The following is a 16,877-nucleotide window of genomic DNA, read 5'->3' as shown; positions in this document are numbered from 1 at the left end:
ACATGCGAGCACTGCTGTGAGCCACGCTGGTTAATCACAGTAACTGCAGAGTCTATAACACCAACATGGCACAAAATCATACCGGATTAAGATCATTAGATACCCATTTTGAAATGGTCAGGATTTTCTTGTTAAAATATTTATCTGACTGAGCTGGAAATGCAATTTCCAACAGCAATTTGCCCCACTAATCGCCTCTCTGATTTGATGTGATTGCAGACTGGGCATGTTTATCCTATTGCTTTAATTAGATGTGATTTAGAGGTAAACGCGTGCTCGGATTGACCACGGTTGTGCTGTCACAAGGCGTATCATATGTGAGATTGGTACACATTGACAGACGACATTTTAACTGTTAGGGTCACTGTTGGAGCTTGTACTGCCGAATGTTCCTCAACCCTGAAGATCACAATGTGCTCCTATAGCAGCTAATGAAGTGCTGACACACTGGTTAACACGGGGAGACACAGTCTAACAAGGTCTGATTAAAGGCCTCCAAGCCATCTTCATCTTCATCTGGTAATTAAATACATAATAAACGGTGCATGAGATTCAGCCATGACTGTCAGTGGAAGGACATGTGTATCAGTGTGCATGTGCGCGTGCATGGGTTTATTATACACAACACACAATTATGGGAATAATTTGTGTTGTGTGTGTTTGTCCTGCTGTAGTGCCTGCATCTGCAAATGTGTATCTGCTTCGTTTGATGACAGGAGTAGAGCCAATAAGGCTGAATTTGGAACAAAGCTGGTGATAGTCTTTTTTTCGCATGTGTGTTGCGGCATTTTTTTTTCACAAAAAAATGCATAAAATATAAAATAATATGTGAAAGTGTGACATGTTGTGTTTTTGGTAATTAATGTTAGTTAGGTAATTAAGGTTAGTAATTAGAAATTTACTGGCAACATTTAAAATTGTAAACATTTGCTTAAGTAATTCTTGTGTCTTCATCTACTTCACAAACAGTATTTACTTCAAGTATAAATACAGAACAGATTAATTGCATGTATTTCTAATTATCTAATTTGAGTCGGTGTATAAAGATATTCAATATGTTCAGGTGCAACAACCTCTTCCAGATGTATTGTATGTACTGTGTGCTGCAGTTCATTACTCATCCTGCAACCTACAGTCTTGTTTAGTCATGATGTATGTTTAGTCATAACTCCTGACACTGTTTTTTTTTTTTTTTTGTCCTGTGTATTCTGTACGATATTCAACATGAAATCACTGTGTACTCTGCTTCATAATCTCCATGCAAGAATCTATCAAAATATAAAAATGAGACATACTTTTAGAGATATTTTACATGAATATTGACATTTGCCAGTATTTGTTCTGTTGACTGACAATGGCTATTGACAACTAAGATGGTAGTAGCTGATTTATTGCTTTATATTAAAGATTATTGTCTGAATGTGTATGATTGAATTTGTTCTCATTCATACTAACAATCAGTGCCTCCTTACTTTTGTCTTTTTTAAGGTAATTTCAGCCTATGTATTAAAAGATATGGAACTTGTTATTGTTCATTACTCATAATGCAAAATACTCTCATTTAGCCTGTTTGATAAACCTTTTGAAATACAGCATATCACACTAGAATCATAATTAGGGGTGTTAGACAATATCGGTTCTGCAATATATCGTGATATTTCATTTCACAATACTGTATCGAAATTAAAAAATACTGTATCAATATTTTTAGGTATTTATTCAAATGCAGATATGGCGGCGGTTCATTTTTGTTTTTTGTTTTTCTTTGCTGTTTATATCTTATTTATTATTATTCAACACTGTTTTATTAAAAAATGGTTATTTGAGGCATTCTAAAAGCACTTTTTACTGTCGGAGAAGCAGATGGTAGTTCCACTGGAATCTAGGAGAATTAGAAAAATTTTGTGATATAGCATTAGATCCTGTTGTGATAATAAAAATGTGTTTAGTATTTGTACATGTTTCTGGTGTAATTCAATTCTTCCAGGAAATAATAATTTTTTTGAAAAAGAAGCAAACAAAAATTTTCCTTTTTAACAGTATCATGATATATCGTGATATATTGTATTGTGATCCTAGTATTGTGATTTGTATTGTATCGTCAGATTCTTGCCAGTACACACCCCTAATATATACTGTGTTATTGTTCTTTACTCATAATGCAAAATACTCTCATTTAGCCTGTTTGATAAACCTTTTGAAATACAGTATATCACACTAGAATCATAATACAACTTTAGAGATTACACACAACCTTATACGTACGTATGCTATTCTGGTTATTCCCTGCACCAGAGACAGTAACCTCCCACACCATAACAGCATGCGTATACAAAGCCAAGTGTGTGTTAGTGTGTGAGTGTGGGCTGATCTTGTCTGGGTCTCATGCAGTATTAGTATATATTTGTTCGACCCCTATGCCTTTTTTATTAGGAGGATGCGAAGTCTAATATAGTTTGTTGTGTGTGTTTGTCTCAGTACGGAGCAGTTGGTGGTGAAGATATTGAAAGCTTTGGACCTGCCAGCTAAGGATGCCAATGGGTTCTCTGACCCTTACGTGAAGATCTACTTACTGCCAGACAGAAAGAAGAAATTCCAGACCAAGGTGCCTCCCACTCCCACACCCACCACAATCACCTGTTTCCTCAGTAGTAAACTTAAACATTTATTTTAAACATCATCAGCTCTGACTCGGTTTTCTTCTGCCTGTTTCCTCCGCTCAGATGACCCAGTCTTCTCTTGGGGAATCATGACAGTTTCACTAATGTAACCAAATCTAATCTTAGGTATAATTCATTCAAGATAATGGGCCTCTTACTATTATGGGGCACCGCTATCTAACTCCTGTGTGTTATTCTGGTGTTAGAGGACAGTTGAGTCAATATTTGAGTACTTTTCAGGATGTTCTGTACCAGGAAACATACCCTTAGACCTCAAAAATCCTCCTCTGTTCTAATTTATTCTCTGTGGAGAAACTCAAGACTTATGAGCTCAGTGGCCTCACAAACTGTTTTCATATCCATAAATATCTGCAAAATTTTTGTGGAGTGTTGGTCTTAGAATGGGAGAAAATCTGAAGTTGAAAAGGGTCTGAGTTGACTGCAGTTTAAAAAAAAATATGCTGTCAGTGACAATGAAGCTGTACCAGTTTGAAATTTCTCCCGTTTGGATTCCCCTTTGTGTTTCTGTCTCCTGTATATCACAAAAGCCCCTTCAGCCAAAGCGTGAATACTACCACATTTGCATAATACTGCTCCTCTGTTGTTTAGAGTGTAGATGATTGTTTAATTTCAATCACATCCTCATTAACATGGAGTTTTTACAGCACTGTAGCATATTTTGCATCGCCTTTTTTTCCCTCAAACTAATTTCAAAAGAGAGGCAGACTTTACCTAGTACTAGATGTTGGAGCTTTAGCTTTGTGTTTCCAATTTCTAAAGGGACAGCGATCCATGAGCAGCGTGTTTAATCCAAAGCTAACAAGTTATCATCAAGCATTAATAAGTCAGTGACAGACCCACTCATGCAGTGACAAAAGTTGGATTTGGAAAATTGAGAGTGAGTCATATTTTAATTATCCCAGGCTTTATTGCATGACAGTATTTATATCGAACACATCACGGCAAATAAGTCTCACAAGTAAATCAACAAATAGTGAATTTTGTGTTGGAGATTAGATGAGATTGGAGGCAAATTTATAAATGTAGTTTGCAATTTGTTAAAACAGCTATTCTCTTTCTGGATTAAAAATGACCCCTTTTATGGAGGTCATGGAAAAGATGCAATGAGATGCACGACTGGGACTTAACTTGAAATAATAATGCAAAATGTTGTTTTGAGCATTTTCGCTGAACTTCTGTACCTTGTATGTGGTGGGGAATGAAATATTGAGTTGTAAACATAGTTTAAAGGTCATTATTTAATTTAAACAAGTAACATTTGATTTTTCATCCAACAATAAAATATTAAATTCACTTTTCTCCTTCTGGCTGAGGAACAAGGTCAGACACTGTGGTTAATTACTTTGCTTTAGGGCATTTCAGCCAGTATGACCACACTTTTAATCCAAACCCTCTGTGAAATTCTGTGCCATGTTTTTGATGGAAGGTTCATTCCAAATTGTAAATTATGACTTCTGTGGGTAATGCCTATTCATCTGCTTTGAGCACATCCTACATGGACTTAATCAGAGCTTTTATGTTCACTGCTCGAAACAACAAGTCTCTGGTAGCTCCTCTGTGATGAAAGAAGCAATGGCTTTTATGTTTCCAATTTGGTTTGGATGAAACAGCAGAAGAGCTGGATGGTTTTCTGGAACAGAAAGAAAACAAAAAACAAAGGAGATAAGGGGAAAACAACAGAAAAGAAAACATACCTTCTGTTGAAAGCCAGGAGAATCAGTTCTGCATGCTGGTGAATGACAAGAAATGACACTGAAATAAGAACTCTGTGCTGTGAAGATTATTGCTTTGGCTGTGTATGTGTCTGTAGTTTGTGTTACTTAAGTATTTTTTCTGCATATCAGACTTCTGCAAAGGCATTACACATAAAAGCTGCCATTTTTCAAAAGCAATATGAAAAACAGGAAATTTGACAGCATTTAACAGTCATTTTTTGACTGTCCAGAATGCTGGTATGGGAAATTTTATGTGAGGAAACTGATGCGCTGTTTTTATAAATCTGCAATGATGATATTATATCAATTTTGTAAAACACAGATTTATATACATGAGTAAAATGCAATCATTAACGCAGAGGTTTAAAATGTAGAAATTCTACTCAGAAAAGTAACAAAGGCATGTATGGCATTAACACAGTTATCTCTGTGCTTCTTTCTCAGGTCCACAGAAAGACCCTGAACCCAGTGTTCAATGAAACATTTCAGTTTGGTGTGCCTCTGAATGAGCTACATTCCAGGAAGCTGCATTTCTCTGTGTATGACTTTGACCGCTTCTCCAGACATGACCTGATTGGCCAGGTAGTGGTGGACAACCTGCTGGACTTCAGTGAGGGCAGTGGGGACAAGCCGGTCTGGAGGGACATTGTGGAGGGCACTGCGGTAAGAATGACACTCTACTGCAGAAAAATCTCCAAATAATCACATCCATTTGCACTTGATGCTCATGTTAGATTTGATTAGGTGAAATCTGAATAAGCCTTGAGGCGATATCAGGCTGTTGCAGCTGCAAATTATAGACCAGAGCAGTGAAAAACAGAAGTGAACAAGATTGGATCTTAGCAAAAACAAAGCAAGTGACAGTTTCAGTTCTAGTATATGAATTGAATGCATGAATTATCCATTGAAAGACCGAGAACATGAACTTTTAAGTATGGCCAGTCACAGTGAATGTAAACGCAACATGCATAAGGAAATGAAGTACCATACATACATACATACACTCTGCTGTTGCAGAACATGCAAAATGAGCCACACATTTACATAAACTGCTCCTCAAAGAATCTGATAGTACACATACACTTCCTGTGTGCATTTTAAAATTTACAATGTGCAATATATTCTGAATGTAACAGTGGGTATGATGGGTTTTCGAAATGTATGTTGTACAGCTTGTTCACCTAATCGTGTTATACAAGCAATGCAAGAAGTCATGTGCGTGACTGTGTGTTTTCAAGAGATTATATTGTATGTTCACAATGTAGACAGAGTTTGCACAGGTTGAGGGTGGCAAATTATCTGCAGCACTGACTCAATCACAGCCTGGTAATGCAGAGAAATGAAAAAAACCTATGAGCTTCAGATAGATTACTGGAAAGGCACTGCTGGCGACATCTAAACTTTTTATCAAGCGCTGTCCAAGTAGATTTATATGAAATATTCATAGAAGGCTATTAGCAAATTAGATCGCACAAAGTCTTAAAATTTTTGGCATGGATGTTTAATTTATTAAATAAGTTTAAAACATCAGCCTTAGTGTAATTTACCATTTCACTTGGGGAAGTATTGATTAGCGAGGCTCCTAGCCTAGCCACAGTGTGACCTGAATACCACCCATGTCATTACTCTGGTGCCACTGAGACCACAGACAAGGAGAAGATCAGTAGATGGGTGCAGAGGGAGATATAAATGTATATATAAAAAAAAAAACCCTGGAGAATTGTCACCTCTCCTTAACACTTTGCTCACTCGGGGACATAGATAGATTGGCATATGAGTCATTTACAGTGACGGCTCTTCCCCTTCATCTAAACACTCTGCCTGTCCACATTAGGAGCCCTGCTGTCACTTAGCATCAGCTGCAGAAACAGCTCTTTTCTGGACATAGAAAAGGATATGTGTCTTTTACTGTTTGTCCTACATGGCTGTTTTTGATTACACCATTATTTCTGTTCGTGTGTGTGTGTGTGTGTGGTGACCTACAGGAGAAGGCTGATCTCGGGGAGCTTAATTTCTCGCTGTGTTACCTGCCCACTGCAGGCAGGCTTACTGCTACAATCATCAAGGCCACCAACCTCAAAGCCATGGACCTGACTGGCTTCTCAGGTACAGGATTAACCAGCACACATCCTGCTGCTGTGGGACCTCCAGCAAGCAGATTGACTAAAAACTAATTCAAAACCAAAATGTCTCCAAAACATCTGTTACACTAGTGATAAATGTTGCATTCCTGAGGTCTTTTATGAGGTATTTTATCTTATTGCAACATTAACTAGCCAGACCAATTTTCATAGTCTATGAGATAATTTTCGTGTCTGGCATTAGTAGTAAGCACTGACCAAGACCTTGAGAAGAAAAATAGCAACTTTTTTTTACTCTTTTTTCACACTAAACAAAGATGAACTTTTCTCCACACCCTCAAACAGACGGGCAAATACTCTACCGCATGTTGCATTTGGGAGGAAACTTGCTTTTATAATTACTGTTCTCTTCTCCCCATGCAAGTTTGCACAATTTTAGCAGAAAGGAATTCTTCAGCACCTAATAAGTAGACAAATAAGTTAAAAGGAAGTGCAAAAAGTAGATTACTTTATTACATCTGCTATAAATTCCTGGAATACGCAGAGCATCACAAGAATAATCATTTCTAACTGTATAAGAAAATCAGATAATGCTTTTTCCTTCAAGAAATACAAGTAGAGCTTTATAAATTATAAATGTATTACCTAAAGCTGTAAAGATCATTTGTTCTAAACACAGCAACCAGTATAGACTTACTGCTTTGTCTTTCGTTGCGAACAAAGAGCTTCGACTGTAACACCAACTTCAGTAAGTCAAAGTGAGCCGGCAGAGAAAGAGAGAAAGAAAAGAAGACAGAGAAAGTGCATTTGGGACCATACAAATGAATGCGTGCCCTGATATTGAATTAGCAAATTCATTATTAAAAATGTACACTCTTCTGTTATCCTTCACTTCGTGACATGATGATTATAACAGCATTGCCCTCTCAGATGAAGTGAAATCTGAAATGATAATGACCACACGCGACTGTTATCGCTACATAGATCCCGAGATGATATTAGTGCCTGAAAGATGTTTAAAAACTGAGCATGAAAATGAAGTCGTAGGTGTGTGTGATTTCCCTTGCTGCTGTCACCGAGCTGCACATGTTGAATGGATAACTGAAGTGATTCAACCTGTGCTGCTTTTCTCCCTTTGTGCTCTTAATCCAGCTTTGCCAAGGTGACTTGATTTTCATGCCTTTTATGTGTTACAGACGCGGATACCTGTGAGCATAATACCCAACAGTACTTGCAGGAGTCCCCCCTTATCTTTTACTCCATTCTTCCTCCCTCCCCCTCTCTTGTTATTTCTGCCTCTCCTGGTCTGTCTCCCCGCTGTTCTCCCCTTTATTTTTCAACTATCTCTGCTCACCCCTGTCTCCCTGTCTTTTTCTCTGTCCCTTATAGATCCTTATGTGAAGGCATCTCTGGTATGTGATGGGCGCAGGCTAAAAAAGAGGAAGACCTCCATTAAGAAGAACACTCTGAACCCTACATACAACGAGGCGCTGGTGTTTGACATTCCCAATGAAAATATAGAAAGTGTATCCATCGTCATTGCAGTGATGGACTATGACTGGTGAGTAGGCTGAGGTGTTATTACATTTTAGTGTGCTCCAGGGACTTCAAGATGAAACTGATCATTACTGTACTGTTTATTGTGAATGTGTTTGCACATGCTTCCTCATCTCGCTGTGTAGCTTTTAGGTCATTGCATTTTGATGGTGTTGCAGCAGTGTTAAACATGATGAAGGCCCCTTATGAGTCAGCCTCCTGGTGGACGTCCCCACCATAGGCAGCCACCTAATGAATAGGCATGATTTATGCTAATGTGGAAGGAAGACGTGTAACCCTGCCAGTGTTAGTCTGTCTGCCGCTCGCAGCAACACTTGGCTGGTTGATGTGTTTGCGTAGAGATGTACCGCCTCCCTATTATGTAGCCTGCCTTCCATTTGGCATCTCCATAGGTGTGTGCTTTTGTATGTTTGCACTCGTTCCTGCACCCCCGCTGACATCAGGCTTTTATACAGCCCTGTATGTATTTGTGAGCTGCTATTCAATATCCTTCCTCGGCTGCTGTACTCTTTTCCCAGTACTCAAGGTTGATAAATGAGACTCTGTTTGCTTGTTTCTTACAATTCCTGTCTCCCTTTTTCTCCCCCTCCTTTCTCTACTCCCTGCTCTGCGCTCTCTTCCTCTCTGTCCCTCTTATCCTTGCTTCGGTCCCTCCATTCTTTTCTACATGTCAGTATTGGTCATAACGAGGTTATAGGGATGTGTCGTGTGGGCAGTGAAGCAGACGGTCCAGGGAGGGAGCACTGGGCGGCTATGCTGGCTAATCCACGCAAACCAATAGAACACTGGCATCAGCTTGTGGAGGTAATGTGCAAATGATCCTGTGTGTTCTTGATTGTATGAGTTGAACTTGACGTGTATGTATGTGTATTCATGTATCATAAGAATGGTTTGTTCACCTCTTCTGTAATACTTTGTCTCATAACTCAAATAACTTTAGCAGCAACAACACTGATTAATAGCTGTAAACATAACAATAATTTAAGGAAACAATATTGGCAGGTGTGGCATTTAACAGTGTTTACAGTGTAATAGTGTAATAGGTTACAGATTATTAACTGCCCAGTTAAAAATGAATGAGTATTTTTTTTAAGTAATTAATCGAACCGCTGTAACTCATTACATTTGACAACTTTTTGATAACCTTTCTGCAAAACCAGACTATAAACCAATGCTAACCTCAAGTTTGTCCCGACAGTTCTGCTGACCTACATTGTCTGTAAATATTCCAAAACAAGACATTGCTGCAGGATAAAAAAATGCACAATGAATGTTATATTATACATGTAAACTAAAACTTTTTTGTAAAATTTGGATTGAACCCTTTTGTAATCACCAGTCAGTAACTGTAACAAACTACAGGTACATTTATTGTGTAATTTAACACTGTTACATGTAACTACGCCACCCAACTCTATAATACTCTATAATATAAAAACAATCCTTTACACAAAAGTACTAGGTTGAGGTATTTAATAGGTTGAATACACTTAAGCATACTTCTGTCATACACTATAGAAGTATTGATGATACTAGTTGTACTATCACTACATTGACAAAAGCAAAATCAAGCCAGTATTATGAAAAAGATTTTTTTCGATTGCATAATCACATTAGTGCTATCTTCTTTGCTTACAGGAAAAAGCAATTGGTACGTTTGTGTCAAAGAGTGTGACAGCATCCTCCCCTAAGCCGCACATCGTTGTGGACAGTCCTCACTCCGACTAAAACTGTGAGCCTCTCCTGTTTTATATGTGATGCTTTGTTTTGTAGTAGCATTGTCTGGGACATGCATAGGATTGCCTTGAAGGTAATCATGCACTGGAATTGGACCCTCCACAGACAGACCAGCACCTGTTATTCATGCTTGTAAATGGGACCGACTCCACTGGAATCTAAAGTGTAGCAGGCACCCTCATGGAAGCAAATACTGTTAAGTCAGATTGACACAGGAAAACTGGTCGCCTCTTTAGAAGCATGACCTAACTGTGAGTGTGTGATAAAGTGGAGGCTGTGGAACTGTCAGATGTAGGAGCTCTAAGGCAGAAGCATCTGTATAATCTAGATGTTATGCGTTATGTAATGCATCACTCCTCCTCCCCCCAAACTTACAGTACTGCATACTGTTTATATATTCGCTTGCTCCCCTACTGTCTCTCTCTTGCTTAATCGGTCTCTTCTCCCTTATTCCCTCTTTCCTCAGGTCATTATCATCTCTTCAGCTCCAGACTTTCCTTTCTTTCCTCTCATCTGTGAATAATTCTCTCCATCAAAGAACGAGAGACGCGGAGACACTGCTAGTGTCCAACTGCTAGTGCTGTTTTGGTCCTGCTAATGAATCCTCTAAGTCCTGTGCTGTTGTTACAAAGCCGGGGAAAAAGCAACATCCATTACAAGCTACACTTTGAGCATCTGACCACACATTTACCAACACATGTGGACAATAAACAGTACATTAGGATTGATATGAGATGTAAATTTGGGATCTAGCAGGGGAATGCACACTCACTAACCCTAACTCACACATACATACACACAAACGCACAAACACACACAGACTTTGTAGTATGTGCGTAGTCCATGTGTGCTTCAATTTAGTGTAGTATTTCATCTAGGAGGAGTGTGATGTGACAAACTTTTCTCTCTTAAAAACAAAACAAGAAAAAAAGAAAGCCATCCTAGAATGGTCATTTTAGCCAGGACCAAAGGTTCATGTACAGACTTTAAAAGAAGAAAATCACTATGTCGATATTTTTCTTTGCAACATTAGTGTACAGTATACGCCGTACTGTATAGAAAAAAACATCTCATGTAGTACATAGAAGGACAAAACATCCATGGTGGATTCTCCTGGCCATTTCGGACGCCTTCTCCAGGCTTCTTATCCTCTGGTTTCAGACTGATCTTGCTTATTTTCCCCAGAGGAAAGATCTCGAAGCGTCCAGTGGTCATTATTGATGTCAGAGTATTGAAAAATGAGGAAAGACTCATTGGTCTAAGCATGTTAAGCAACCTAGAAATGTGTCCCTCTTCCTCATGCTTTTTTGTCATGGTCCTCATGGTACTCATCAGTTTCAGGTATTAATTTTTCAGTTATTTTGCTCTTTGTATGTGTGTTGCACATATAACCATCAGGAAGGAATTAACTCATGCCACAGTCCACTGAGGATGAGATGGTGTGATTGTTTTGGAGACATGGACTATTTGATCGTCCGCAAATTTTTGGCCAAACCGGCAGACTCTCCCATTGTTGGACTTCACAGGTGGGAACCTGTGTCACGGATCAGACCAGCATCTGCTTGGAGTGCACTCACTGGAGGATGTGCTCCACAGGGAAGGACATCATCATGTTATATTTTTTAATCATTCAAGGACCTTTTATTTTCTTCAAAGTCATCATCCAGTTTCAACTGAGAAAATCCACGTCATGTCCCTGACAAGACTTTAGAAGGACACACACGTCCGTGTCGCTTTTATTAGTGTGTTTCCGTGTTTGTGGGTGTGTTTGTTTTGTATTTGTGTGTGTCTGTGTGTATGCCTGTGTGTCACTGTGACCTTGTGTATGACACTTTTCTGTGCTCATCACCTCCCTTCTCTTTTTTCTGTCCTTTCCTCCTTCACTCAAATCCCGGCATCCAGAGACTGAAAAGCTTGTCAAGGAGCCGAACGTGTCCTCTGTCCCATGTCTTTACAAGGAGCCATTTTGTGTGTGTGCGTATGGGTGAGTGTGTGTATACTATATGTGCCTCATTGCACTAGGTGGGGAAACACTGTCAGTCATAGACATTAGTTTGTATTGTCTATGTCGTCTCTGAAATCAGCTGCCAATCATTCAGCCCTCCTCTCCTCTCTAACCCTTTGCCTGATGTAAGTAACTGTGTTGACTGTGTACTTCTTTCAGTAATGTGTGTACTGTATGTCCGAGGGAAAAAAACAGATGGCACAGTGCTTGAAAATTAAATCGATGGGTGTGCTTTGATTAAATTTAAGAGAAGAAATGCAAAAAAAAAAAAAAAAAAAATGAAGGGAAAAAAAACCCAAAACAAAACAATGAAAGCTGTTTGTTATGGCTTACAGATCACGACAAATTTAGATCCCCTTAAAGCAAGAAAACAGGGAGGAGGTGTAGTGAGAAAACAAGCGCCTGGAATTTCTGCACTTCCTGTGTAATCCAATACTGACTTAGAAAGCCATGTCTGTCACTGCTACTACAACTACTACTGTAACCTCAGCAAAACAACACTACAACACCTCACTACAGCTACTTGTATTGCTATCGTTGCTATTTCCCTCTCATCCCCTTACTCACAAACACACACATTTGTCAAAGAGTGTAGGTGTGTGTATGCGGGTAAGGATCTAGTTTTTCTTCTTACCTCTGGACCATGGAAATGCAACGGTGGCTTGTTTAAACGGGTACATAGAGCCGACACATCCCGCATCATACCTGCAAGTATTCTGTGTGGTTTGTCAGCTCTGGGATTATTGATCAGCTTGTATAAGTAGCTATAGTATTGATCCATCGGTCTCGAGGCCTCATAATTCTGTCCAAGCTTCTCTCTCTCTCTGCTTTTGTCTACCCTATTTAGCCCTTGTGTTACTGCCTGATGATAGATTACAAAACTCATTGTGAAAACAACACATTCCCTTATTCTTTTCCTCCCTCTCTTCACCCTCCCTCCTCACTCTCACCCTCAGTATCTGTCTGCCTGATTACTGTCTGATTACTTATTCTCTCTTTCTGTCCTCCAGCAATCCTTACCTTTCTTCCAGTCCCCCCCACCTATCCATTTATCGCTCTATTTTTTCTCCTCCCACCTCTCTGTTCTCTCAGCTATCTCACCTCCCTCCATCTTGCCCTCTTTCTTTCATTCTGTGTATGACAACCCCCTTCCCTTCTTTCTATTCTCTCTCGCGCGCTCTCTTTCGCTGTCTTCTCGTGTTAGTGCAGTTCTGAATGGTCATGGGGAAACATGTTTGCATGCTTATATTAACATGAATGATGTCAACTTGATGCAATGAAAAATTATATAAGTGATGCTTTAAGCAAAATCTGACAATGAACTTGATACTAATACTACTAATGATGACTAAATGGAGACCTAACAATTGTTTATCTCTGTGGTCAAAAACAACAATGAAGAAATAACATTGTTTATGCTGTATTATCTTTCTCGAAAATTGGTAATCTTTTTGATTTTCAATAGTTTTTTTTATATATTATTTATTCAAGAGGTTTACTTTTTTATTGGTTAATGCGGAGAATTTGAGTGAGGGTTCAGTCAGGGCGATTGTTTCAGTCAGCACAGCTGTACCAGGTCACAGGATGTTGGAGAATGTGTAAGTAACAGTGTGGCTGAAGCAATGAAAATGGAAATAAAGGATATGTATCATCCAGCCTCATGTTTCTGACTTCTTTTAACCTACTGGCTCGGGAGGTAGAGAAGGTGGTGAAGCTAGTGTCACACATTCCAGGCAGTGTGCTATATATAAATACAAGGCCCTAGGCATTTCAAATGTACAGAGTCTATATTCGACCCAGGCATAGAAGGTAAGACACTCTACCTGGATAGAAGAAGCCTCAGTCCAACTTTTTTCTATCACCAAGCTCTTTGACTTTCTGCTGTGCATTAAGCGGTGTGTAATTATTCAGCCACTTTGTCATGAATTCTTTATTGTGGCCGCATTTTGCCTAAATGCAAAATGGAGCACGGCTGCCAGCCCTGTGTGCTTCCCTTCATCTGCCCTCCCTACTTCTATTTTGTCTCATTTTATTTTTAAAACATTCATATTATTTGTCATGTGGTTATTATCTCCTCTTAAAGCAAAGATGCCCACTAGCAGCAATATGTAACTCCAGCACTGTAGAGAGGAGGGAGGCTAAGCTCAGATGTGCCGGGGAATGACAGAGAAGGAGGAGTAGGAGAGGATTAAACAAATGAAGGAGGATGAAGAGAGGGAAAATGCCAGTGAGGAGGAGGAGGATGAGGAGGAGGAGGACACAAATGGGAAAACCTGGAGAAGACAGGAGATAGCTGCATGCAGGATATGTGTGTGTGTGAATGTGTGTAGAAGTGGAAGGGTGGAGGAGGATCTGGATCTGTATATAGACACAGTCATCACGGGCCACCTGCAGCACTGACAGTGTTAACAGTTTCAATGAGTGCAACACATACACATACACACACCACAAACACATGGACATACACATACTCGCAGCAACACACCAGTTAGCACAGCTTTAGTGATGTAGACTGTTGAGAGCGAAAAGTAAAGGAGGGGCTCGGGGGGACTGCTGTCTCCATGGCAACGTTCCCACCGTGCAAAAAAAAAAAAAAAAAAAAAAATCATTTAGTCGGAAAGACATTTCACTCAGTTCAGTGAGCTGAAAGAGGCAGAGAGGGAGGGGGCCAAGTTAGAAACTGGGGGAGGTGTGTGCATCATAAAGCTGTGTATCACACTGGAGGGATTTTTCTAAAATAAGCTGACAGCAACACATTAGCCTCCATTGCTAATATATCTGATTATTATAGATAATGATAATGAATTCCCTTACATCATTAAAGATGAATGGAGTAGCTTTGGGTGATACTTTGGTATTACTGTTTTCTTGACAGGACCATCTGCATGTACATAAATCTACATCTCTTTGTAACATTAAAAAAAAAACAACATTTATACCATGACATTATCTGTGTTACCTACACAGCAACAATATTTCATGACTTGAGTCCAAAGTTTTGGTTTTCCTGTCTTGAAAACAATGTACAGAGATGTTCTTTTTATAAGATCACTTGTTATGCCCAAAATCTTTCAGAAAGAATGAATTCAATGAATGCATGTAGGTGGAAATCACAACTGGTAGGAGTGTTAAAGTAACTGCCTTTGCAAGGGTGTAGTGTATTAATACTTTTCCTGAGCTCCAGTGTCTGACCTTCTCTACAAATTGCTTTCATGGTAAAAGTTAATGACATTCACCTCATAAAAAGAAACTTTTTTGGAACATCCTCTGACATTACATGTATCAAAGAGTGCTTAACAGGACTTGAATGGTAACAGGTTTTCACAACAAAAAGGTATCAATGACTGAATAAGGATTGAAATATTACAAAAAAAAAAAAAAGACATTTCAAAATGGACATAAAATAAGCTCCTTATTCTACTCCACAGTGGTTTGACGACATTGAAAAGAAAAAGCCCCAGAGACTGAAAGAGGACGCATTATCGCAGAATCCCAAATGCTTTAGGTAGTTCTGGTAACCCATTTGTGTGGATGTCAGTGTATCAGCATGCTGGCTGTGATTACCTGTTGTGAGCAGACCATCTGGCCCCCAGCATCCCAGCTGGGTACCATGGTCAGGAGACGGATTGTCTTTACCACACCACCTGGACCTCACAGACACGGAGTTCCGAGGCACCAACCATATTCCTCATTCATATTTTATTATGTCATTCTCTGACCAAAAATGGAAAAAAATAAAACCTAGTCTGGTTTTCCAAAGGCACACCCCCAGAGTAGGCTTTCTGTAATTGCTTGGCAACTGCTGGCACTGTGTGTGCTGAAGTTCAAAGCAGGGAGACACAGTACATACCTCTGAGCTGCAGACAGCATCAGAGTTACAAAGTAAAGGGTGCCTACGCATGCACATTTGCTCACACACAACCATGCTCTATCATTTCTGTCACTTTCATTTGACTATACCACTCAAAGAAAACCTCTCTCTGGGGATTTCATGTTTGTACCCAGGGGGTAGCCTTGGACATAAACCCTCCCTCAGATTTACTTTTTTTTTAGGTTGCCAGAAGCAAACACCCAAGTGGCCATGCTTACTGACGCCTAAATAAAAAAGCTGCTGGAGCCCACAGCTTGTTGGCCTTACTAGAATTTAGGTTAAACCAACATACAACATTGTTTCTGTGGGGGGTTTTGAGTTTGATGAGTTCTGAAGCCCTTTTCTGAATGTAGTGCTGAGCTGACTGCTTGGCATTGCCACAGGGGAGTAGTTGCTATTGTTGGATCCACAGAGGCAATGTTACAACTACAGGTTAGCCACTGGTGTGTTGTGCAAATAAGATAAGATAAGATAAGATAAGATAAGATAAGATAAGTCTGATAGTATTTTTACATGCTGATAGCTGCTGTGGTAATTACTCTGGTTTTAGAAGGGGGATGGGCAAGTCATGTACGGTAAAGATTTTTAAAATATTCTCAGATGAAGAAAACTAACAAAGCAGTTTAAACAGAGAACCATTCATTGCTACAAACAAAGAAAAGTCCCTTCAGTTTTTTTTATTTATGTAAATTTCCTCTGTCTCAACTGCCTGGATACATACAGGATTTAATATCTTAGGGTTTTCAGGCTTTCATCATTCAAAATAGACTCTTTCCAGTCTGTCACCATGTGTCTCTGTTAAAGACCAGGCTTCTACTGTACTTACTGTAGATATTTGCTGACATCTCCTGGAGATTGGGCTCAACAACAGTTATACATTTTTAAATGCTTTTTGCAGCAATCTCTCTTATTGAAACAGCTCTTCTGTTGATGGACGGTTTTGAGTAAAACATCCTGTGCAAACCCTTCTACAAATCTGTCTATTGATTACAGATAAGATCACACTGTAAAAGCCCCACTTGATGTCATTATTTCATGGTAGGTTACTTGGAATTGTTTATATCAATTCCTTCTTCATTACAGTTTTTTCATGAGAAGTCCTAGCCAGTCTTCAGAAAAAAAAAAAAAAAAAAAAAGTTTAAAAATGCTTGTTGAGATGGTCGTCTGACCTGGAAGAAGGCTATGTCTGGGTGAGTTTTAACGGTAAGTCACCTTTGACATGTACAAACA

At 39.2% G+C, this 16,877-nt stretch overlaps 1 protein-coding gene across 1 annotated transcript in view; it reads left to right on the top strand.

Annotated features, from left to right (window-relative positions):
* Window positions 1-13,431, top strand: part of syt3 (synaptotagmin III) — a 30,497-nt gene extending 17,066 nt beyond the window's left edge. Inside the window, exons 7-13 of the mRNA XM_030140553.1 lie at window positions 2,479-2,605; window positions 4,841-5,059; window positions 6,382-6,502; window positions 7,867-8,038; window positions 8,709-8,838; window positions 9,673-9,766; window positions 10,238-13,431. Coding sequence (XP_029996413.1) covers window positions 2,479-2,605; window positions 4,841-5,059; window positions 6,382-6,502; window positions 7,867-8,038; window positions 8,709-8,838; window positions 9,673-9,762 — 859 coding nt within the window. The 3' untranslated portion in view covers window positions 9,763-9,766; window positions 10,238-13,431. The remainder of the gene's footprint in view (window positions 1-2,478; window positions 2,606-4,840; window positions 5,060-6,381; window positions 6,503-7,866; window positions 8,039-8,708; window positions 8,839-9,672; window positions 9,767-10,237) is intronic.
* Window positions 13,432-16,877: the final 3,446 nt, after the last annotated feature.

This window comes from Sphaeramia orbicularis, chromosome 8 (genome assembly GCF_902148855.1).
Source record: "Sphaeramia orbicularis chromosome 8, fSphaOr1.1, whole genome shotgun sequence".
NCBI lineage: Eukaryota > Metazoa > Chordata > Actinopteri > Kurtiformes > Apogonidae > Sphaeramia > Sphaeramia orbicularis.
This window is presented reverse-complemented; position numbering and strand designations above follow the sequence as displayed.